Below are 25,044 nucleotides of genomic sequence, written 5' to 3'. Positions count from 1 at the left end.
CCAAGGGGCGCCTGGTTGGCTCAGTTGGTTGAACATCTGACTTCAGCTCAGGTCATGATCTCACAGTTCGTGAGTTCAAGCCCCATGTCAGGCTCTATGCTGACAGGGCAGAGCCTGGAGCCTGCTTTGAGTTCTGTGTCTCCCTTTCTCTCTACCCCTGCCCTGCTCACACACACACACACTCTTTCTGTCTCAAAAACAAATAAACATTAAAAAAATTTTTTTTAATGAAAAAAAAAACCCAAGTCTTTATGAGAACAAAATGAACATTCTAACCCACAGTGCTCTTATTTCTGTAGATATATCCACAGTGCATATGCACACCAGTCAGCAAGGGACAGAACGAAGAAAACAATCCCTATGTTCAAAGTCAAGATGTGCTTTGGTGGTAGTTAAATAAAAAGGTAAGGACCCAAGAGCTAAGACTTCTCCAGCAGAGGCAGGAATGTAGCCTTTCAGCAAGAAAAACCCCAGTCTGCCTGGCCAAACCACTGCACCAGAAAGGATTCTTTGCCTTCACTGGGAGAGGAATTGAAAAGGTAGAAGCTGTGAGCAATAAAGAACCTAACTCTGATATTGTTTGTCTTGCAGTGATGGAAGGTTGCTAAACTGTTAAATGTGGAAATCCCCAAGCTTCCTTCCTAGGGGGATATCATATATGTAATATGATAATTATTCCATATGACCCAGCAGTACCTTGAATGTGCTCAAAGCTTCTTTCAAAGTAATGCAAACAGCTATGCTCCTTGGCCATTTCTTTTTAAACATCAATTTGTTAATAACAAAATTCCTTAAAGTTAGTGATCACTTGGGAATATTAAATCACTCCAGGGCTGGGCTGGAGGTATCAGGTCTTGTGTGTCTTATCCCAAAACCTGTGAATGCCTAGAGGACGATGCCTATTTCTTGGTCGGTGGAGCAGGAAGCTGGAGTCATCGATTATGTCGTGGTCGTGTCATGGCTGTGTCACCGATGATGTTAATCCAGATGAAAATGTCCACATCTGATCAGACTTGAATGACTGGGAAACTTGTCAGGCATATGAATTTGTCCCACAGCCTGAGTGGTGGGGCTGGGGTTTTGTGTGAGAGATGGGGCCCTAGAGAAGCAATGCTGTCCCGGCTCTGATGGGCACTGCCTCCTCCCTCCATCTGGAGGGGGGCTGGGGCAGGGAGCATGTGTAGGAGGCAAACGGCTTTCAGAGCTTCAATTAACACCAGGCCTTGCGGGTGCACCTCTGGCCCCATCCAACCCAGCGGCCATCACACTGCCTGCCAGCGTGTGCCTTTCTCTAGCCCTCCCAAGACACAGCTCCTGCCAGCATCTCCTGTTGTTTTGTTCTCGGATGCCTGTTCGTAAATTTTAAAAATTGTAAGTAGTGGGGTGCCTGAGTGGCTCGGTCAGTTGAGCGTCTGACTTTGGTCATCATCTCATGGTTCATGAGTTCTAACGCAGAGCCTGCTTCGGATCCTCTGTCTCCCCCCCCCCCCCGCCCCTCCCTCACTTGCTCTCTCTCAAAAATAAAATAAACATTTACAAAAATTATAAATAGTGGAACAATCTTCAAGAGGCAGAATGGTAGAGTGGGTGCTTCTAGTCTTTGAGCTGTGGGAGGGGTTTTATTGGGTCAATAAAGGCATGGGCCCACTCCACTTAAAAAGAGGTCGGGAGGGGGGTGCCTGGGTGGCTCAGATGGTTGGGCGTCCAACTTCGGCTCAGGTCATGATCTCGCTGGTTTGTGAGTTCGAGCTCCGCGTCGGGCTCTGTGCTGACAGCTCAGAGCCTGGAGCCTGCTTCGGATTCTGTGTCTCCCTTTCTCTCTACCCCTCCCCTGCTCACACTCTGTCTCTCTCTCACAAATAAATGAATTTTAAAAAAGGGGGTGGGTGTGAGAAACCCCAAGCCCTTATTCCATTGACTTCAAATCGTTTTGAGTGACCTAGACCTGGAGTTAAGACCCAGATGTGCGTCTGCTTTCTCATCAGCAAGAAAGGGGGGCTAACGGCGCTGACCCATGAAGACTGTTACAAGTAGACAAGGCACATACAACCCTTGGCACGGGGCTGCCACACGTTAGTTACGATGATGAGCAGACCAACCAGCGTCTAAGGGACTCAGCACCTCACGTGTAAACCCACCTTCTGAATTCCACCCGTCTCCTCCCATAGACTTCTCCATCTCAGAAAACAGGAATCCCATCCATCCAGTTCCTGGGTCAAAAATCGTAGTCATCCTTGGCTTCTGTCTTAGAACCCACAGCCACTGTCAGAAACCTTGTTAGCTCTACTACGTTCCTGACATTCAGAATCGGACGCTTCTCAACTGTTGCTAACTGGTCCCTTTGCTTCCGCTGTTCTCCCTTTGCTTCCCTCTGCTGCCGGAGGATTCATGTTCGGAGCTGAGTTACATCATGCCACGCTTTTACTCAAAATCCTCAAATGGCTTTTACTCACACAAGCAAATGAATGAAAACCAAAAGAAACCAAAAAAAAAAAAAAAAATCTCAGGGTGCTTCCCGCCGCCCAAGAGGCAATCCGTGATCTATTCCCAGCCACCTGCTGGCCTCGGGTCTCAGGACTCCCTGTCTCTTTCTTCAAGCTGCGCGGGCTCTCCTTGATACCCCTCCTCACACCATGCCGACTCCTACCTCGGGATCTTCACAACTTGCTGGGCCCTCTGCCTGGGACGCCCCATCCCAGCTACACTATCTTCTCACTACCTGATCACCATTTCTGTTGGTTACTGTTTGGCTCCCTCGTCTTTCCCAGAATGGAAGTTCCCTGAAAATACAGCTATTGTCTATTTCTTCGTCTCCTAGCGTTCCAGTGCTCACACGGGCACTGGCTTATAGTGTATGTTCAACAAATACCTGTGCAATGATTGAGTGCCCAGAGGGTGAACAGGCCTACCTACCCAGAAGTGATGCCACATGAGAGTTTCCCAGCTCTCTGGACGGAAGGCACTGTGTGAAGGCAAGGTTAAGTAACAGCATTAAGAGCGACATTCGATTCCACACGGTATATGACAAGGCTGTACCTGGACCGAGTTGAGGTGACAGTAGCCATTCAGTGGAAACCTAATGACGTGTGTCGAGTCATGATTCCAGCCTGCGTTGACAGAGTTACACATCACATCGCCGATCTCTGGAAACACTTCTTCTATCAAGGATTTGTCACCGCTGAGCGTGATCCTTTCTCCGAGGTCTGGGGCGACACGCACCACTAGGCACTCGCAGGGCCTTGAAAAGCGACCAGTTTCTCTGTCCTGCTTCCATCTTTCCATCTCCAACAACATGGGCTGAAGCTGAAAATATTTTGCCTCTTCATATAACAAAGTGTAGTCCTGGCAAAACAAACAAAAAAGGCGTTTCATAGTGCAAAATACAAACACGAAGTGCTGAAGATGTCCACAGGTAAGAGGTGATTTTTTTCCACCTCTGTTACTTTGATAATCAAATCTGCGTGTGAATTTTTCACTCACAACACAACTCCACGTGCATTCATTCATTCCTTCATTAATGCATTCAGCGATGATAAAAAGAGATAAGAGTATTAGGGGCCAGGCAGGCCCTCTTCTAAATGCTCCCCATAAATTAAACCCTGTAGCCTCCCCCCCCCCCCACCAACAGCCCTGTGGATTTGGAACCATTATTATTCCCACTGTGCAGATGAGAAAACGGAGGTGAGAAAGGCTGAAGCCACGACTTTTCTTTCAGTAAGGAGTGCCTCTGGGCATTTAAAATTCATGCGGTGAGAATCCACTTTACGTCCTCCAGAAGGAGCCACATGTAGGTCGCAGTGAGGGAGGCGCAGGCGCACTATTCACGGGAAGCCCACGCTCCCCGTCACCTTCGCTGGCAGCTCAGAATTCGTGGGAGGCAGGGGGCAGCACGAGGCGGGAGGGTGGCCGGAGACGGTGGCGGGTGGGCGCCTGCAGGGCACACGCGGGGCGCGGCTTTGACCTAAGCATGGGTGCTGATCTGGGATGGTCTGGGGGAGGCGGAGGCACCGCCCTCGACGCTGCCATGCTCAAAGGACGGAGGCAGACATCAGTCCACGATCCCTGCCGGACAGATGTGCACGAAAGGAAACCCGTCCCTTTCTGAAACCACAGCCACCCATTCTTTGACTCTTGCCTTAAAATCTACTGAATTAGAACAGAAATCTGTCAAGCAGGTATTAACACACACACGCGTCACTGAATGGGAGGCCTTGGGAGGCAGCCACGCAGGAAAAGGGAGGGAAAGGAGGAAAAGGGAGGCAGCAACGCAGGAATGATGTTATCAAGCAGGTCAATACGGTCTACGCGTAGCTATGACCACAATCATCTCCGGGTGTGAGGCAAGTGGGACACTTGTCCGGACATGTTGACTGAGAACGTTTTAATGAGCTGACACAGGCGTGTCTGCTGTCCCTCCTCGGGCTGGAGCTGGCAGGCGGTGCCTGGTGCCTGCGGCAGAGCCGCCCTGAGAGCCTGGGGCCCGAGCGCGGCCCGAGGCCTCGGCCATCTGGATGGGATGGTGCACGGAGAGGATGACCAAGGAAAACGGGTTCTATTTGGCACTCTGCTCTTTTTCTTGCAAATTAAGCGGCAAAGGCAGCAGCGGCAGTAGCATCATGCAGGGCTTCCAGAGAAAAAAGCATGGACAGGTGAGAAAGTCCCAGCGGGCCTCCAGCCGGGTCTTCCGCTTTCTGTGGCGGGACACCTGGGCCAGGTGAAGACGCTGCCCCAGATGCCCCTCAGCAGAACGGACTGCTTCGGTGCTCGGTCTTCTCCCGGCAATGCCATTATTGCAGGAGTCCCGGTTCCCTGCTGGAGAGGAGCCCACTGCCCTCATCATCTTCCTTGCACATCCTGGCACCTGACCCACAGGAGGTACTGTTTGATTTGAGGAGAGGAGAATAAAGCTAAAGTGTGGCCACGCTTAGGAAAGGACAGAAGTGAGGCCCCCTCACACAGCCTGAGGGCGGGAGTGGGTAGATGGCTGGTTCCTCCTGGATACCTGGGACCCCCACTGAAGTACATCAACCATGAGATGCTGACCTCAATCTTTTACTTACTTATCCAGATGACAGCTCTCAAGGAGATTTAAAAACAGCATTGACAGTTGACAAGCAGTAGAAATGAGAACTTCTGCTACTAACTTTTTATTTTCCTATGAGAATTAAAAATTTTAGCACAAGGCGTGCCTGGGTGGCTCAGTTGGTTAAGTGTCTGACTTCGGCTCAGGTCATGATCTCGCGGTTTGTGAGTTCGAGCTCCGCATCGGGCTCTGTGCTGACAGCTCAGAGCCTGGATCCTGCTTCGGATTCTGTGTCTCTCTCTCTGCCCCTCCCCTGCTCACGCTCTGTCTCTCTCTCTCTCTCAAAAATAAATAAACATTAAAAAAAAATGATAACACAAGAAAGAATCTGGACTCCAGTGAAAATGTGTCATCAAGTCTTCAAATCTGAGACTGCTTAAAGCAGTCTTAATGACCAACTTTGACCCTCTGGAGGAATCCTTTCAAACACTGCTGGATAGTGACCATTAGCCTTTGATTAAATGCTTCCAGTGATGGGAAGCTTACTATCTAACAAGGCACAGCACTGACTTTGTTGGCCGCTCTGACGGTTGTAAGTTTTTCAGTTAGAAGGGCCTTAATTTCCCTGTAGTTCCAACTTACGTGTTCAGACTCTGCCATCTGGAGTTATATGATCCTAAACTTTCTTTGACCTGTTAAACCTTCAAACATCTGAACACAACTGTTACATCTTAGTATTATTCAGGCTGAAAACACCCCATCTTTTCAGCTCTTTTTCATTCGTTATGACTTAGAGGTCCTTCAATATCTGATGTGTGTTTGACTTGGTCAACATACTTCTGAAAACCCAAACCCAAACTGGACCTAACATTTCAGATGTGATCTGATGAGCACACTGTGAAACCTTCGCTTGGCCGGATATTCTAACCACTATTAAAGCAGCCTGCATTCATTTCCTATGGCTGCTGTAACAATCACCACACATTTAGTGGCTTAAAACCACAGAAATTTATTCTCTTACAGCTCTGTAAGTCAGAGGTCTAAAATGAGTCATTAAGGTAAGAGGTCTAAATGGGTCTGGACACTCTAGAGGAGAATTCGTATCCTTGCCTTTTTCAGCTTGCAGAGGCAGCCCACATTCCTTGGCCTGTGGTCTCACATCACTCTGACCTCTGCTATTGTCACATCTTCTCTGACTGTGACCCTCCTGCCTCCTTCTTTCACTTGGACCCTTGTGAGTGCACTGGGCCCACCTGGATTATCCACAATAATCTCCCAATCTCAAGACCCTTAACTTAATTAATCACATCTGCAAAGTCCCTTCTGCCATGTAAAGTGATATATTCCTGGATTCCAGGAATCACGACGTGCACATCTTCGGGGAGGGGCATTAGTCTGCCTACCACACGGCATCAGCCTGTATTAACTTTCTTGGCTGTCCTGTTACCCTATTAGTTTATAGTTTGCTTACTGTGGCGTCCCCATACCTTTTCCTAAGAGCTGCTACTGAGCTAGGCCCTTCTCTTTCAGCATTTGTGAAAAATTTTAAACCCTCCATTATGTATCCCTCTTCAAATTGTTGGAATTTGTCCCAACACACTGAGAAAATGTGGATTCTTTCATCCAATGTTCTGCTTTCTCTCTCTCTCTTTTATCATTTTGAGCCAGGTGTTGTGTTTCTAGATGGAGTAATGACGACACGGCTACATGCAGACCTTGGTTCAGGTTGATGCTCAGGTAGTAAACGAAGACTCTGGATTCTGGCTGTTCAAATAGTTATAAAACCTAGAATTCGGAGATCAGTCAGCCCATAACTGTGGCATTTGCTGGGTGTCTTGTTGAAATGCCATGTGTTTGGGTGGGACTCCAAGGGGAAGGCTGGACATGTGGGAGGCCCCAAGTCTCTGTACTGCCCAGAGATTCTCCTTAACTATTTTGGGCTTCAGTCTCCTTATCTATAAAATGAGAGGAATCAATTCCTTCGAAGTTGCTTCCAGCCCTGATATCCGAGTCTATATCCATGACAATGTCCTGACCCACCAGTTTGTCTACCATAACCTGAACGTAATGGGGCTAACAGGACTTGGGGTTACAGATCCTCCAATGCTGACTCTGAATCTTCACCCTCTTTACTCCCTGAGTTCACGAGCCACATGGGTAATCCACTCTGAGGTCTGGCCATGGCCTGACAGAGTGCCTCCCTATACGATGCTGCTCATGTTCATTGTTCTCTGCTCCTGAACAATGAGGGAAACACTGGCCGTTATTAGACTTTTGGCCCTGCTCAGTGATTTCTCAAGGATTCTGCCAGTGGTTACTGAAGCGGAGTTTAAAGGGGTCCCCTGAAGACCATCTTGTACCCCGGGATGTATCTCACGGGGCCCAGTCTTGAACTCCTTCAGGCCACCAGGTGTTCTTTTACTCTCTCTTGACCATCTGGCTTCATCTCTTCCTTTACTGTGCTGTTCCTTCCAGTCTCTGGGGTGGAGCGCCGTCTGCACCGGGGCAGCGGATACTGGAGAACAGCCGAGCGCCGGGCTCCCCTTGGCCATCGGCCCCCCACGCTGACTTGCCTCCAAGCGTCTGCCAGCTCAAGAACTAAAAAGGCCCTTCTTGTTTTTGTTATCATTTTCTGCACGGTTAAGCTCACACTGGCCATTCGCTTTCTTGGCGGGCTCCTTTATAGTCGTCTTTCTCTACTTCCTAACACACGTTTCCAGTCTCAGCTCGTCGGACATCGCCCGTGGAGCCGACTCATACCCACAGCTGCTTTTCTTAGGAACCTCATCCTCCTTTCCTTCCTCAATTGGGATCATTTAATTCTACTGTCTAAATCCCGTATTTTTTAGAGTTTACCAAGTTTCTCTTTAGATCCCCTGACCTTGTGTTCATTTCCTTCTGCTCTCTTGAATCTTTTGAAATCTTCTTTCCTTATACCTTGGTTCCTATCTGGTAACACCCACTGTTCCTTTCTTTGGTTGTTCCTCTAGACAACGCAGTCTCTTATCCCTAAGGTATGAGGTGGAAATGGGCAGGAGTTTATGGGGCAGCAGCAGGTGTGGCCCCAGATTTCCTTTTGAAGAAAATGAAACCCAAAACTACATTTGCTTTTCAGCAAAGCAACTGCAGAATGTACTAGATGCTGTCACTCATCTGCCCTGCTTCTATGCCAATTTCATCTTCCCTAATTAGGAAAGTATCATCCATATTTCTTGTGTAGCCTCACATTCAGGTAGAGGGAAATAGATTATTCACAGACCTATTATCACATTTAAAGAATTTTAAAATCCTAGAATACATATTTTTAAAATAAAAATTTTTTTGAGATTTACAATAGTTTTTCGAGTCACAGAAAGATCAAGATCCCATTTTACAATGAATAAATTGAGCTTTTCTAGGACCTTGGAGATAAGTACACGGTACATAGGTATGGGTGGACTTCAAAATGCAAATGGACCCATGTCTCAAAAGCTTATTTCTTGATTAAATATTTGGAATTCAGAAAACATTCTCCCTAGGGGGAGGAAAGTAATTTACACTGTGTATTAGTTTCCAATTGCTGCTGTAAGAACTTACCACAGATTTGGTGGTTGAAAACAATACAGATTCACTCTCATACAGTTGTGGAGATCAGAAGTCTGGAATGGGTCTTGCTGGTGGGGCTGCCTTCCTTCAAAAGGCTCCAGGGGACAATGCGTTCCCTTGCCTTTTCCAGCTCCTAGGGCTGCCTGCATTCCTTGGCTCCTGGCCAACAATCACATTCCTTCCTTCATCACATCTTCTCTGACTTTGACCCTCCCCACTCCCTCTTTCAGTTATAAGGACCTTTGTGATTCCACTCTGCCCACCTGGATTATCCAGGATATTCTCCCCATTTCAAGACCCTTAACTTAATCACAGCTGCAAAGTCTCTTTTGCCCTGTAAGGTAATATATTCTGGGGATTAGGATGTGGACCCCCTTGGGGACCATTATTCAGCTTGCCACACACACTTACTGATTCCACCAAACAGTTCAGAAATTCACTGAACTCCTAATGGCCTTGAAATTTTACACAGCAGTTGGCACATCCTTAAACTCCAAAGGCAAATCAGTCACTTATTCATTTTAAAATCTGTTAAACGTGCCGGATGCCATGCTAGGCACTGTGGGTTCTGGGGAATGCGTCCAGTTTGTCCTGGGAGCTCCAGTACCTCTTCACTGCCCTGGGGCCTCCCAGAACGCACTTGGCTCCCTAGAAGGCAGGGCATGTAAATATCAGGGGACCCACAAAGCAGGGACACCAAGAAGATGAGAGGAAATGAAGGATTTTATAGTTTACATTTCAAAAATAGCATCCAGGTAGTAGTCATAAGGAAAATAAAAAAAAATCTTTGCGGGACTTAATTTCCTTTAGTTTCAAAGATTTTTTTCTTTCCTTCCTTCTTCTTTCTTTCTCTTCTCTCTCTCACTCTCTCCCTCCCTCCCTCCCTTCATTCCTTCCCTCCCTCCTCTTTTTTTCTCTCTCCTTCCCTTTTCTCTCTTTTTCTCTTTCTTTCTTTCTTTTTCTTTTTCTCTTTCTCCCTCCCTCCCTCCTTCCTTCTTTCTTTCCCTCATTCCTTTCTTTCTTTCTCTTCTCTTTCTCTCCCTCCCTCCCTTCATTCCTTCCCTCCCTCCTCTTTCTTTCTCTCTCCCTCCCTTTTCTCTTTCTTTCTTTCTTTCTTTCTTTCTTTCTTTCTTTCTTTCTTTCTTTTTCTCCTTCCTTCCTTCCTTCCTTCCTTCCTTCCTTCCTTCCTTCCTTCCTTCCTTCTTTTCTTTTTAGGTGGGAGGTGGGCCACCATAATTTTTTCAGTATTTCAGGTTTGGGGTGTCTAAAATTCTTTATTTCCCTAGTTCTGCAATACTTTTTTCCTTTTTTTTTTTTCCTTTAAAAGGACTTACTATTTTTACAGCAGTTTTAGGTTCACAGTTAAAATTGAGGGGAAAGTACAGAGGTTTCCCCTATACCCCTGTCCCCACACATGCACAGCCTCTGCCATTTTCAACATCTCCCACCTGAGTGGTGCATCTGTTACAACTGATGGACCTACATCACCCAAAGTCCACAGTTTATACTAGGGTTCACATTTGCCCTTGTACATTCCATGGGTTTGGACAAATGTGCAATGACATGTGTCCACCTATTCACTCCTCCCACCCCTCAATCCCTTTCTTTTCTTCAAAACCTAGAAAGACTGGCTCCCTTGCTCCTTTTCCCCTGCTACCAACTGATACTTCTGGCCAGAAGCACCAGCTTCCAGTTTCTCCTGACTACTCTCGTTTTTCTCGCGAGCCGGGGTCGGGGGAAGGTGGTGGAGGACACCCAGCCTGAGATTTATCCTGATGGCCATTAAAAGAAACAGAAGTGGCGGCAAGAGTCCCTTCTGTACCCGGCCACTGTCTCATCCCCCACCACCTCCGGATCTCCCGGAGAAAGGCCACGTATACACAGCTGATCAAGACGGGGTGCTTGAGGCAGAGCAGAGGCAGACCCATCTGCATTCTGCAGCCACACCCTGGCTTGGCGAGTCAGCTGCATACTAACTGCAGGAGTTATGGCTCACGTGTAGGGTGGGGTGAGGGCAGCGGCTAGAGATGCGATCCGAGATGGTGCCAGGGCTGCAGGCTGGCGGTTCTGCCTGTCTCCCACTCCTCCTCCTCCTCCTCCTCGGTCGCTGCAGCTGGCCCTGCTTCTGAGGGAGTGTCCTCGGGAGAGGGACAGAAGTGGCCCTGGGCAGGGGTGCCAGGAGAAACAGTTTCTGCACCAGGGACATAAATACTGGGAGGCAACAGCTGAGACTAGGGGCTGGGGCAGCCATCCTAAGTGGGCACTCTCTTAAGTACTGAAGAAGAGACTTCTTGGGGGTCTACCCAGCTCACCACTCTTTGAGAGTGCCTTCTTCGAGAATGTCCGACTCTCAGGAGTGAGTGACTAGAACGCGTGTCTGGGTTACCACAGCTGATTGGCTAAAGCATAAGCATCAGAGCCACCTGAGCCAGTCAGATGGTCTCTGTAGAACCAAGGAAGGGGAAAGAAACCCCGGGCAGTATTGCAGCGGAGCCATGGGCATCACTCTAGAAGCCCACAAACTCTCATGACTGAGGTCCTCAGAGATGCCCTGCAAGTTCCAGCCCTGAGAGAATGCTCCTGCTAATTCTATGAGGTAAGCCAGTATCTTTCCCATAAAAACTTCCTTCCTCTCATTCTTTCTGGTTCTCACCTGGGGCTGATTTTGACCCTAGAGGACATTTGCCAATGTCTGGAGACATTCTGGGTTGTCATAACTGGGAAGGAGGTGGGTACTACTGGCATATAGTGGGTGGAAGCCAGAGACACTGCTCAAAAGACAGCCCTACCATACAGGTGTGCTGTTTCGAAGGGACATATGCACCCCCATGTTTATAGAGCCACCATCCACAATAGCCAAAGTATGGAAAGAGCCCAAATGTCCATCAACAGACGAATGGATAAGGAAGACATGGTGTAAAGACACACACACACACACACACACACACACACACACACACACACACTGGAGTATTACTCGGCAATCAAAAAGAATGAAATCTTGCCATTTGCAACTACATGGATGGAACTAGAGGGTATTATGCTAAGTGAAATTAGTCAGAGAAAGACAAATATCATATGACTTCACTCATATGAGGACTTTAAGACACGGAACAGATGAACACAAGGGAAGGGAGGCAAAAATAATATAAAAACAGGGAGGGGGACAAAACAGAAGAGACTCTTAAATATGGAGAACAAACAGAGGGTTACTGGAGGGGTTGTGGGAGGGGGGATGGGCTAAGTGGGTAAGGGGCATTAAGGAATCTACTCTTGAAATCATTGTTGCACTATATGCTAATTCAGATGTATATTAAAGAAATAAAATTAAAAAAAAAAGCCCTACCACAGAAAATTAGCTGGCTCAAAATGCTAATAGTGCAAGGTGAGAAACTCAGCTTGACCGAGATCATTTTTGTTGCAACCTAAGGAAGACATAACTCACTCTGATCGATGGTCAGTCCTGGCATCATTAATGAGTGGGCCAGCATTCAGACACCTATGTTTGCTAACATAATGTAATGTGAAGTGCACAGCATCACCAGAGATGTATTCTCACTGAAATGTTTAGCTTAGACTATCAGGCCTTCAGATGAAACTTGCAGTTTACAGGAAATTAGAGGCTAGAGTAAAGAACTAAAGTACGCATGATGAGGCAGCCAGACAAATCCAGACCGGGCGTGGCGGGGGGGCATTCTGTGGGGCACCTGGCCCTGTTTCTTCAGTGAGTTAGCATCATATAAAAAGCGATGGACTAGGCTAGGTAATAAAGGGAAGGGACATAGTGGATCCAACATGTGCTCTTAGATCAGATACCGTCTGGGAAAAACACTTGTAAAGGACATTTTGGGGTCAACCTGGGAAATCTGAATATGGTTCCAGTATTAGAGGAAATGAGATTTTATTGAAATAGGAAGGTAGAGATTGTTGTCTGAAATAAGGATAGAAAAAGATCCAGAAGGCCATGCACTAAGGTTTTGACGCTGGTAGTCTCCGAGAGTTGGGAATACGGGGTTTAAAGTTTTTCTGCCTGTCTACCATTTCAAATCTTCTACAATGTACATATACTTTTTCTATAATCTTAAAAGGTTATTACAAGTAACTAATACATTTTTTAAACTTAAGCCAGGGATAGGTAAGTTGTGAGCTGTCTGATAGCAAGTTTTTCTTTATTTAGGAAGGGTGGGCATTCATCAGCGACCACAAAAGATGTCAGCAACATGAGGGACCCTTACCAAAGATGTTCAGAATGAAAGGCTAGAGAGAGGCAATTTTGTGGTTCCCAATCAAAAAGGGAACCAAAGATCTGGATTCATGGTGTTCCAGGAAATACAACTGTGTGTGCACGCCCTGTACAACACATGTACATAAGCAGAAGATAAAGCAACGATGAACCAGTCAGTATAATGGGGGGGGGGGGGTAGTGAAGGGAAGAAGGACAGTCATCTCTGTAATAAAACAGGGCAGAGAAGCTCTATAGTCACTTATTTAAGAGAACAGATTCCAGTGGCTTTCAGTGGAAGCAGGGCACAAGCAGCTGCCACTTAAGTGATGTTCTGAAATATGAAATTATCTAAATTGTTAAGCGGGTATCTAGCTCATACAGCGTATTTGCAGAATGGGATTTTAAGGGGTGCAGGATGCCGTGATGTCAACGTTCCATGCATTCACTCAACCCAGCAGCAAACAGCTGGAGAGGGAAGCAGGAAGTCAAGGAACACTTCTCCCGGCAAACCCAGTCCGGACAGTCTCTCCTCGTGCTGTGCTCCTTCTCCAAGATCAGGAAATAGACTCCGATGAGGAGGAAAGCACCTACTGTGTGATTCAGGGACGGACAGACTGAGAGCTCATCTGCATGCGCGTCTGCGTTTGTGACTCCCGTGAACTGCTGCGGTTTTATCGTCTGCCACAGGAGCAAATGGCCACCTCAGCTTCCCCTCTCCTCCTGCTGCTCCTCCAGGTTCCAGAACACCCTGGAATTTACAGCCTGTCGCCCAGAGGCTCCGTGGAAAACATTTCAGGGCCCTGCGAGACGTGCACTTCATCTGCCAAACTTTTTGTCTTTTCCCCCAAGTGTGGGCCACAGCTAAAGCCTTAGCCAATTAAAGGGTGTGTTTTGCACTTAGAATTGATGAACAGCGCGCCTTTCAGGGCCCTGGAATCCTGAGGGAGCTTGCAAGGTGCGGAGAAGCAGCCCTCCCAACCTAGCCCCCCTCAGGACTGACCCCAGGGACCGGCCACAGCTTAACTCCCATGAGGAAGTCTGTCTCTCAGCGTCTAACTTGAATGCTCTTGAAAAAGAAAATAACACCTGCCACGTTTAAATGTGTTCAATACTGAGCTCCATTTCTGGAACATCGTCCAACTGAAAACAAGTGGCTGTTATCACGTTCTAAACGTAATTCCCCATCAGTTGTTTTGTACTCCTGGAGTCTGCATCTCTTTTCAACATGGGATTACAAATTAATATTTTACCTTCAGAAGTTGCTCAGGATGATGGCATTATACACGTTTTATACCTCCCATTTAGTCCTATAAATTAAATAGTATATTGCCTACTTACACTTAGCTTCTGGTCTCCTGTGACTGTTTAGACCCTTTTCTGTTGTATTTAAGTTAATTAATACTGAGTAATTCTATGCGCCCAGCACACAATGTCCTTTAGAAAAACAAAAATGTCCCTGCCTGTGAGAGTCTTTTACAAAGTAGAGTCCTGATACATACATAAAACATCCAGAGTTCGAATATAATAAAGTATATGATGAGGTATGAACCAGAATCTGGTTTGAACGTGGGACTCACTTCATTCATTTATTGATCCATCCATGCACTCACTCACTCACGCCACAAATATTTACATGCTTAGTATGTGCCAAAGCTGCACCAGAGCGAAAGCCACTGCTGGCCAGCTTCGCCAACAACTATTCCCGGCCCCTATCCCTTGCTCATTTCTCTCTCACTGTAGAGGCTAGAAGAGAAAAAAATTACTTTCTTAGCCTCCTTTACATCTCGGGGAGGCCCAGTTCTAGCCAATGACCTATAAAGGGAAAGTCTACTGGGGAATCTTCTGACAAGGACACAATCTTCTGAGGTAAAGAGTCTCTTGTCCCATTTTCCTGCTGTGAATGAGGAGGTGATGCCTGGAGCTGGGGCAGGCAACTTACGACCTTGAGGTGACAAGCATGAGGCCGAAACATCAACACTGAGGAGGGCAAAACAAAAAGACAGTTCTGGTCCTCGATGACACCACAGAGCAGATACCACCGTCCGTAACCATGGACCTCTGACTTCTTATGTGAGAACAAAACTAATCTCCATGAGTTTTTAAGGCACTGCTGATTGGGTATTCCCACATCTGCAGCCAAAAGCATGTGTGACTTACAGTTGGGTACACAGCGCTCAACAATGGAGACGAATGATTGCAAATGTACTGTGTGTGACCACAGAGAATCACAGGGCGTAGGCAAACCTAGGCTGGATTAGGCACGGATGGCTCAGTGATGAATACAATGAGCCCTAAGTGACAAAGGCCAGGAGAAGAGCATTAGGCAGGCAGAACGGTCTCTCTGAAGGGAACCAGAAGATGGTATGTTTGCAGAACTAAGAGAAGTCCTGTAGGGCATATGTGTAGGGTAAGAGTCGAGGGGAGCAGGGGCCAGAGCCTTCTGGGCCTCGTGGCTCTGACAAGGATATGCTGCTTTGCTGCGTGAACAACGAACGGGAAACCTCTGCACAGCTGTAAGCGGGAGCTTATATGATACACCATTTTCCCCCAAAAGTATCCCTCGGTGAGGGATGGGGCTGGAGACGGTGGAGGATGGGGAGAGGGAGAAGGTATGGCTATAAAAGGGCAACAAGAGGGATGGTTGCCATGATGTAAATATCACGTGCTTTGACTGTATCAATGTCAACATCCCGGTTGTGTTGCTATGCTTCCATTTTCCAAGATGTCACTCTCGGGGGGACCTGGGTAACCAAGGACCTCTCTATTATTTCTTATAACTGCATGAGAGTCTACAGTGATCTCAAAATAAAAGGTCCTGACACTGCATAGGATTTTCCCTCTCCCTCTCTCTCTGCCCCTTCCCAGCTTGCATGCATGCACACTCTCTCTCAAAAATAAATAAACATAAAAAAAAAGTCTAATGAGAAAAAGCGTCTCTGGGTTTCAACATGGAGAGTGGACAAGAGGGGGAAATGGTGGGAGAGGGAAACCAATTATGAAGGCACTCCCAGTCATCCAGAAAGCTGAGCCTTGGATAGGGAGGTGGGATGAGAGAGGTGAACTGATTGGAGAACTATCTGGAAGGTACTACGGACCGGCTCACTGATGGATCGTGTGTGGGCAGTGAAGAAGAAGAAACAGTGCAGAATGACTCCCAGGTTCCTGCCTAGAGCAGGCAGATAGATTCTGACGTGCCTTTTTAGTGTTTTGTTTTGTTTTGTTTTGTTTTTTTGAGAGAGAGACACACAGAGTGTGAGTGGGGAAGGGACAGAAAGTGAGGGAAACACAGAAACTGAAGCAGGCTCCAGGCTGTCAGCACAGAGCCCAATGTTGGGCTCAAACTCACGAGCTGTGAGATCATGATCCGAGCCAAAGTCAGATGCTTAACCAACCTGGTGCTAAGCCATCAGGTGCCCCGAATTCTGATTTTTTTTTTTTTTTTTTTTTTTTTTATGGAGATGGGACACAAAACAAGGGAGCAGGTTCCACGGTCGGGGGAGGGGAACGGGGTGGGGGGAGGTGGAGGCGGGGATGGCCACCTTGTGACTGGGCAGTGTAAGGACCCAAAGAACTATCCAGGTAGAGATTTCTGAGGGGGCATCTGGAAACGCAATCCTCTGAAAACAGAACTAAAAGGGGTATTTCCCTTCCCCGAGTCCACTGCATTCCTTCTAGGAAAACATGACTAAGAAACCGCTGCCCACTGCTGACGTATCACACTTTCAGTCCTTCTCCCTCTACTCACTTACTTGCTCTCCAAGATGCTTGTTGGTGAACACCTGACGTCCGAGGTGCCATGTCTGGTTACCAGCTGTGGCCACTGCTGGCATCTGTGCCCATGTTCAGCGGGGCCCCCTCCTTCTCCTGACTCCCCTCACTTCCTGTGTCTGGCGCAGAACTCAACTCTACCTCCTGTCTCTGCACGGGGCCAGTGCCTGCTTTCTAGAAGCAGACCTGACACTCGTCCTAGCTCTCTGTTCCGCCTGCAGCTGGTGTGGGGCCGGCTGCCTAAAGCCGGCCAGCTCTCTCTGCTCTCCGAGCAGAGGCGTCCCTGGGTTTACACTGAGGGCTGCGGGCAGGAGACTTCACTTTGGCCTCCGTGTAAGATGCTTGCCAGCGAATGAGGTGGTGTGCGGGGAAGACAGGAAAGAGGTTCGAAAGCTGGCACAGGAAGAAAAACTGACACATTGAAAATTACCCTTGAAAACCCTCTAGGAAGGTGCCATATGAGAAACAGACTCTCAATATGTTTTCCTTCCTGAGTTGGAAGAGATCATCACTGACAAAGTAGCTTACTTTCGTAAGGAGCCATGTTGCAGAAACCAACTTCCTATGTCTTTAAATCCTGAATCACGTTCAGTGTGGTCAGAGGCACAGTCTATCGGAGGCCCCTGGACACTGCTGTTGCCACAGGGACACGCTCGTCCTCGGCTTATTCCAGGGCTGCTGGGAACTGCACATGCTGGTTGCCATTCTTACTCTTTCTCTCTCATTTTCTCACTCAATGTATACTTGGCAGGTGTCCCACTGTTCAAAACCCTGAAGGAGAGGATGGACGAAAGGCCCCCTGAACCCCTGTCAATTTAGGATCTAATCTTCTAAATCTTTTTTCTGTGTATTTATACACATATACACATAATGTTTTGCATAAATAACGAGTAAGGCTATTCATATTATGCAACTTAGTATTTTCACTGAATGATAAAATCCTGGTGATTTTCTCCCCCCCACATCAGATAATAGAGCTATTTGTGTAAGCATCTGCCATTGCCGAACATCTTTTTAGCTGTGTTGAGTTTCTGCTATTACAAACATGACTACAAATAAACATTCTATGTACATGTAATTTTGCATATTTATGTGACTATTTCTAGAAAATAAACAAATAGGGGCGCCTGGGTGGCTCAGTCGGTTGGGCGGCCGACTTCGGCTCAGGTCATGATCTCACTGTCCATGAGTTCGAGCCCCGTGTCGGGCTCTGTGCTGACAGCTCAGAGCCTGGAGCCGGTTTCAGATTCTGTGTCTCCCTCTCTCTGACCCTCCCCCGTTCATGCTCTGTCTCTCTCTGTCTCAAAAATAAATAAACATTAAAAAAAAAAAAAAAGAAAAGAAACAAATAGATTTGGAATTGCTAGATCAAGAGTATGTATGATTGAAAATTTAAAAACTGCTGAATTGCCCTCCAAAAGTGTTTATTCCCAACCACAGTGTATATTACCATTTTGCCATTCTGACGGATAAAAAGGGGTATCTGAATTTTTGTTCCTTTGATACGACAGAGATTAAATACCTTTTCTTTGCAACTGTTTATTGGCAATTTCTATTTTTTTTCCCCTTTGGGATATTTTGTTTATATGTAAAAATGTTTTTCCATTGGGCTGTTTGTATGTTTCTTATAGATTTTAGGAACTCTTATTAATGATATTAATCTTTTATGGCAAATTTTTCTGGTAGTCTAACACTTGTCTTTTATTTGTATATGGTGTTTTTAATTCAAAACAAAAATTTTTTAAGGCTACATTGTGGGTACTCAGTCTTCTTAGGTAGGCCCTCTCTGCCTCAAAAGTATATTTTCAGAAATTCGTTCATGTTTTTTTTCTGATATTATAATTTTTATTTCTGGAACTTTTGTGAACTTATGAGATAGGGCTTTGACTTTACCTTTTTATCAAATGTCTCTGTGACAACTACCTCAGGGCCAGTTACTGATTATTCCTTTGTTTTCCCACTGATCGAAATACCACCTTCGGAATACATCAAACTCCTTTATACACACATCTGTTTCCAGACCTGTTCTCCTCCATTGATCTTTTTGTCAATTTCAGCCCACTTTTTAATTACTTTTTAATTTCAGGATCACACTTTGTAATTACTCTAGTAGGTTCTGATGTCTGGAAGGACCCACCCACCACAGCCCACCATTACTACCATTATTATCACCTGCAATAATTTACTTGGCTATTCTTTTTTTTCAAACACTTATTTATTTTTGAGAGAGACAGAGACAGATATAGAGAGAGAGGTAGGGTGGACGCTCGCGTGAGCTAAGGAGGGGCAGAGAGAAAGGGAGAGACAGAATCCCAAGCTGTCAGCACAGAGTCAAATTCGGAACTCGAACTCATGAACTGTGTGAGACCTGAGCTGAAATCAAGAGTCTGATGCTTAACGGACTGAACCACCCAGGCGCCCCTATTTAGCTATTCTTAAGCTTTGTTTCTTCTACATAAACTTTATATAAATGGATCAAATCTCATTGAAAAAAAAATCTGTGACTTAAGTGGGTTTGTGTTGAATTTATAATTTGGGGACAGGTGACATCTTAACAGTATCGAGGCTTCCCATCCAGGAACACAGAATTTCCCTTCATTTACTCAACTCTTCTTTGATACTTGTATGTAGCGATTTACAGTTTTCTTAATTACACTTTGCCCATTTCTTGTTAGGTTTATTTCTAGGTATTATAAATTTTGTTGCTTTGTGAGTGGTACATTTGTCTGTTATATCTTATGATTGGCTCCTGCTCTTCTGTAGGAAAGCTATTGGTTTTGATTAGGAAATACTGACCCTGAATGTAGATGCCTTAATGAGTTCTTCATTAATCCCAACAGTATTTAGTGGAGATATTTTTAGAGATATATTTAGAGAATATTAATGGCTGTAAAGATTACATTTTTGTATATTTCCTTTTAATATTAATACTTTCTATTTGTTCTTCTTGTCTGATTCTATTGTCTACAGTTGCCAGCACTATGTGAGACTAACAATAACACTTGTTACTAACTTCAGAGAGAACAGTTCGAAAATTTTACTGTTAAGTATGACGCTCGCTTTAAACATCTGAGACAAAAAGTTTATTAAGATAAGGAGGTTTCCTTTTATTTTCTACCTCACTAAGTCTTATCAGAAGTAAGCTTGGAATTTAATCAACTTATTTTCAATGTGTTCAAATAAATTATAATTCAATCTTTAAATAAAATCAGTCCTCCTTTGGTCACAGAAAACTTTAATGACCATATACTCTATTTCACGAAGACAGTATAACCATGTCAAAGACCTGTGATGCCATTAGAGTTGGTATATGTTTAAGATGTAAAAGCTGAAATATTTTTGGGGAGCGCATCAAAACAAATCACATATTTATGCTATTGGTAATTTAATGTGAATCCCTCACCTTGAAATCATCAGGAATGAGGAGTTTTGATGTTCGTAGAAAATTCAAGATATATCTGAACATCTGTCCATCTCTGTCAATGAAATAATGCTGTTTGAGACTGTCCAAAACAATGGGCTCTGTGCCATCAAAAAGTCTTCCGATTCTGTGGTAGAAAAGAGGGAACAGTGAAAACAATTAGAATCAATTGTTTGGCCACTAAAACTAAGAGCTCCCGTTTTGTGTCACTGTCAAAGGTAGCAGTTTCAAAGATGGCAGTCAGGAAAAATCACCCATTATGTAGTTATGGTTCTCTGAGAGGTGCTGGTCCTTGATAAATATTTCAGGACCAGACAATTCAAAATAGTTTCAGGCTTTCTCAAGTAAATCCTTTTACTCACTGTCTGTTACCTGTAAAGAAAATGTCCCTGACATGGTGATTATGGCTAAGTGCTGTCACTGTGATGGAACAGCATGTCTTTCCCCTAGGTTACTTAAAACCACCTTCTTGGCTACTTTTAAAAAATGTCATTGCTCCAAAGTGTCTTTTAAACAGATTCTACGAGGAAAGCAATTTTGTTTTTAAGAAACCTGTTTTCTGAGCTTTCCCCACCCACGAATCACAAACTCTCCAAAAAGAAAGCAACGCCTATATGTGAACACCTACATTATAGAAAGGAATCATAGAAAATATCACTCATCCAGGAGAATATGTTTTCATTAACAATATACAGTCTAGTTTCTTAAGTCTCAGCAAAAATCATTTGTAACAGCCAGGCATCATTATAAAAAATAAATAGTTGACCATCCCCAAAATATGACCTAGTTCTGGAACATGAGTGGCTATGGGTAATTTTTAAACACAGGAATCCACGATATATTTCCCCCATTTACAGAGTTAACATTTGAACAGTGTGCTACAGTTAAAACAGTCTGCATCCATTCATTACCATTTATCCCTTTAAGGATGGCTGAATCTACATACTTTGGTACATATTCAGTTAGTAGAAAGTGGCCACATCTGGGACCATGAACAAGTAGATGGCTGGCTAATGATAAACAAATATCCTGTATCAGAAAATAGAACTTACACACTAGAAATCACTTCCTTGACCAATAGGTTCATTGTACTTTTCATTAACAGTGCAGGCAGGCAAATGGCTCCAGTTTTTAATGAAAAGCTTTTTTGGAACTCATAAACTCTACCTCTGATTTGGAATATCATCTTACTGCTTTGAAGACAATTTTGAAATCATAAATTTTCTAATCTTACGCTGAAATGTGACAGAGGTAAGGGTGAATCAATAATTTCACCCCTCCTACAGTACAACAAACCAATCAACAAATGGAAAAGCTGTTCCCCCTCCCTCCCAAAAAAGAAAGCTCGGGAATTCCTTTCAATACAAATCTTTTAAAGATAATTAGAAAACTCATGTCCTACCTGGTGGTAGTAAGTGCAAAGAAGAAAGCAACTAATCACACTCAGGTCGTATTTCTAAAACTCACTATATTTTTCTCAGTGAATGTTTTTGTCCAACTTTCCATGAATAGAGGGTGATTCACAATTTCTTCCTTCCACAATTTTATCCAGGGCGTGGATCGCAAGCATCCCAGGGCTCTGACTGCATGCAACCTTGTCATTCATTTCCCATTAACACATCAATCAAACAGGCTACATAAAGAGGCAATGAAACTCAAATATACTTAGACGATTTTTTTATAGTGTTTCTGGGACAGTTTGGTGTAGGATGGGAATGAACGAAACTTGTTTGCTTATTATCAGAAGATTTATTCTTTATTGTTAACGTGATAAATTTACAGTTGACAAGGGGAAGAAAAGGGAGTTATATTTATTAACTGCTGTCCAGGTAGCTTGCACTATCCTTAGCACTTTATGTAATGAATCCATTATCCTCCTTTTACAGATGAAGAAATAGACTCAAAATGATGAGTAACTGGCCCAACTAGTTAAGTAGCATTGGGGGATTTGCACACTGTCTGTTTGATCTTAAAGGGGCCTCCCTACAATGACTGGAATGAAAAGAATTACCACTATTGAAGGAAAGCTTTTAGTCTAGAGTTTTTATTTTCTATCTTGTTTGTTCAGCAAGAGCTTTGCAATGAAATCTAAGTGTGTATATTATTTTTGTGGCCTGAAATATATTAGTATCAATGGCTGCGAGCCACTTTAGTAAGAAATGAAAAGTTAATATTTTATTCTTAAGTAAATCCTATGCTTTTTTTTTTCTTAAGTGTTCATTTTCAAAATCTAGACCTGGATGTACCCTGGCACAGAATGTGTAATCAGTAAGTCTCTACCAAGTGAATGAGTATAAGGAAGAACGGAGTGGTGAGGGGAATTTGGCTCGGTCCTTTAATAACTGTAATCTGCCTGTATCGACTTCTCTGTGTCTCCATTTCTCTTATAAAATGTCTGTTTCTTTTATAAAATTGCCCCTTTTCTCGGGGTTGATGAGAACATCAAGTGGAGTTATGGCCCGCTCAAAAAGAACTCACCAAGAGAAGGTATCCTAAACTAGCAAACAAAAATTTCTACGAAAGCAGATCGCGGAAGACAGCAGGTGCTACAAGGCACAGGATTCGCGGGGCCAAAGAACCAATCTGGGCTGAAGGGTCTCGTTATAGACCTTAGCCAGGTGGGAGAGACGCGCCATCCAAAAAAAAGGCTTTTATGTTGTAAAAACCCACCACCTCTGGCAGATACAGAAAACTGGACACAGGTGCGATCAGAAGCACCTTCGCATTGGACGTGGCCCAAACAGGAGACGCAAAGGAAAGAGCTGGAGGGAAATCTGAACAGTGGCCCAGTGTAGTCTAGGGAGGTGGCCGCGGCCCCTGGGCGACGCAGTGGGAAAAGCAGGGTCTCCAGGCCTAATTACTCAAGATGGAAAAAGGGTGAAAGCAGAGGAGGGAGGGCTGGCCTCCACCAGGCGGGTGAGAGCGCCCCCAGCAGGCCGGTGGAACCTATGGCGGCCCAGTGGCCCAGAAACTTGGCCGCCAGCTGGCGCTGGATCCGGGAGGGTGCGCATGGCGACCCGGAAGAGGGAAGGGAGAGGCCCGAAGACGGTAGTAAAGCCCGCCCGGCCCTGCTCATGGCACAAGCCGTGTGGTCTGGGAGCGAGCTGAGAGGGAAGGGGCTGTGGAGAGCAGGGGCAGGTTTGTGGCCTGGAAGAGGCCCTGAGCCGCACCAAGGCACATTCCTGTCTGAGGAGCAAGGCCTCTCCGATAAGAGAGTCCCGTAGGTGATGCACCAAATATTAGGAGTAGTAAAGGGCAACGTTATACTGTTGACTTTTGCTAACTTTGAAAGGAAGCACGTTCTGAGTTGTGAAAACAATGTGGAAGGGCAGGGCGGTGCCAGGGATCATAAAATGGCGTCCCAGGGTCGCGTTTGAATGTGCGGTGGAAAAGCATTGTTTGGCTAAGCAAATGAGGGGGAAATCGGCACAGGCTGTATTTCTTGTGGACGTATGAATGGAGTTACAAATCAAACTGCAGTGATTTGTAAACTCTGGTGCCTGAAAACTATGTGGAACTGATTACAGTTTACTAACCTTAGAGAACATTCCTGTTTTCCAACTGACCAAGACCAAGTTGGCTCCAGGTGATGTATAGCTGCCCTGTGTGTGTGTGTGTGTGTGTGTGTGTGTGTGTGTTTAAAACACCCATTGAACCAAATAGCAATGCTGAGAAAAACTTCCTTCCACAATTGTATTTTTTTACATTTCTGTTTTAACATTTTGTTTTGGACAATTTCAAATGTAGGGCAAAGCAGAGAAAATTATATAATGAACCCCCATATATCCATCCAGCTTCAAAAAGCTATCAATTCTTGATCAAGCTTGTTTCACCTATACTTCTATTGCTCCCTCTCCCCCACCAGAAATTTTATAGTAAATTTCAAACATCCTATCAATTTATCTGTAAATATTTCATTAACTAGTAAGATGATAAAGTTTCACTAAAAATATGCATTAAAATGAAATCTATTTCTCTTGCTTTTTAATATTAACATTCTGTTGATTATTATTTATGGAACCAATAATGTAGGATCCAATCTCCAAGGAAATTAAGCTCCTTTTGGTATAAAGTCAGTCTGGTTCCCCCGTATGGCTCCCCCTCTCTCTGGAATTAACGAATGGTCCAGCGTATAGGTATAGAGATAAGGCCTAATATACCTGACTTAGTGTGAATCAGTCACTAAGAATTTATTTTTTGTGCATTCATTCATAGGACCTGGTTTCTTTAATTTACTGTGCCTTGGCTCCTTAAGAATTTCCTTTTATTGTTCAGTCATTCAGTTACTCATTTATTCTACCCATGTTCACTGAGCTTGACCATGTGAAATATAGGGAAAGCAGTGGTAAATAAACCACACATTCTTTCCTTTTGTGGAATGTTAACAGTCTGTGGGGCTGGGAATGCAGATCAAGCGCAGTGTGTCACTGGGGGTGCAGAGTGGGCTATGGGGAGGGCACAGGAGGTGCACCCAACTCAAACTTGGGGGAGGCATGGAGGAGAAAGAAAGTTTACTGGAGACCTGAAGGACAAGCAGAAGTGGGCCGAGTACTGGGGTGGCAGGTAGGGTCAGATAAGAAAGGAGAGAGGGTCAGGGAAGATACAAAGGCTTGAAACTAGAAGAAACCTGGCATGCGATTGCTTTCCACTGGGGCAGAGTCTGACCGACTGAAAAATGAGGCTGGAATGGCAGAGTTAGGTCGTGAAAAGCTGTATAAGCCAGGTCAAGGAGTTTCAATTCGGTTCTGAGGTTGATGGGGACGGATGTCAAGCTATGCTCTCCAGCAACGTTAAGGAAAAGAGCAAATTTGTAAGTAAGACTGAATGAAAGAAACACTGTACCTGAAGTCACATCTCCTCCAAGATGCAGCTTGGGGCTTATCCAAATCATTTCTCCTCTGCGTTGCTTTTGACTCTGTTATTTGCATATAGCAGTGGTTCTTAACCCTGGCTGCACACTGAGATCACCCAAGGAGCTTTTAAAAAATATTGCCAGCTATTCTTATGTAATTTCTGCTTAGA

The 25,044-nt window shown here is 45.1% G+C and overlaps 1 protein-coding gene across 6 annotated transcripts in view; it reads right to left on the bottom strand.

The window, feature by feature from the left end:
• The window catches only part of KCTD1 (potassium channel tetramerization domain containing 1), a 187,670-nt gene that overhangs the window by 2,258 nt on the left and 160,368 nt on the right, over positions 1 to 25,044 (bottom strand). For 5 of the 6 annotated variants that reach the window (XM_058692457.1, XM_058692460.1, XM_058692459.1 and 2 more), the window contains exons 3-4: positions 20,005 to 20,149; positions 3,037 to 3,342 (exon numbers count right to left, since the gene is read on the bottom strand). In XM_058692457.1, coding sequence (XP_058548440.1) covers positions 3,037 to 3,342; positions 20,005 to 20,149 — 451 coding nt within the window. Of the gene's footprint in view, positions 1 to 3,036; positions 3,343 to 20,004; positions 20,150 to 25,044 lie in introns of those variants that run through there. The other variant, XM_058692456.1, reaches the window with a different exon arrangement.

Source organism: Neofelis nebulosa, chromosome 11, assembly GCF_028018385.1.
Source record: "Neofelis nebulosa isolate mNeoNeb1 chromosome 11, mNeoNeb1.pri, whole genome shotgun sequence".
NCBI lineage: Eukaryota > Metazoa > Chordata > Mammalia > Carnivora > Felidae > Neofelis > Neofelis nebulosa.
This window is presented reverse-complemented; position numbering and strand designations above follow the sequence as displayed.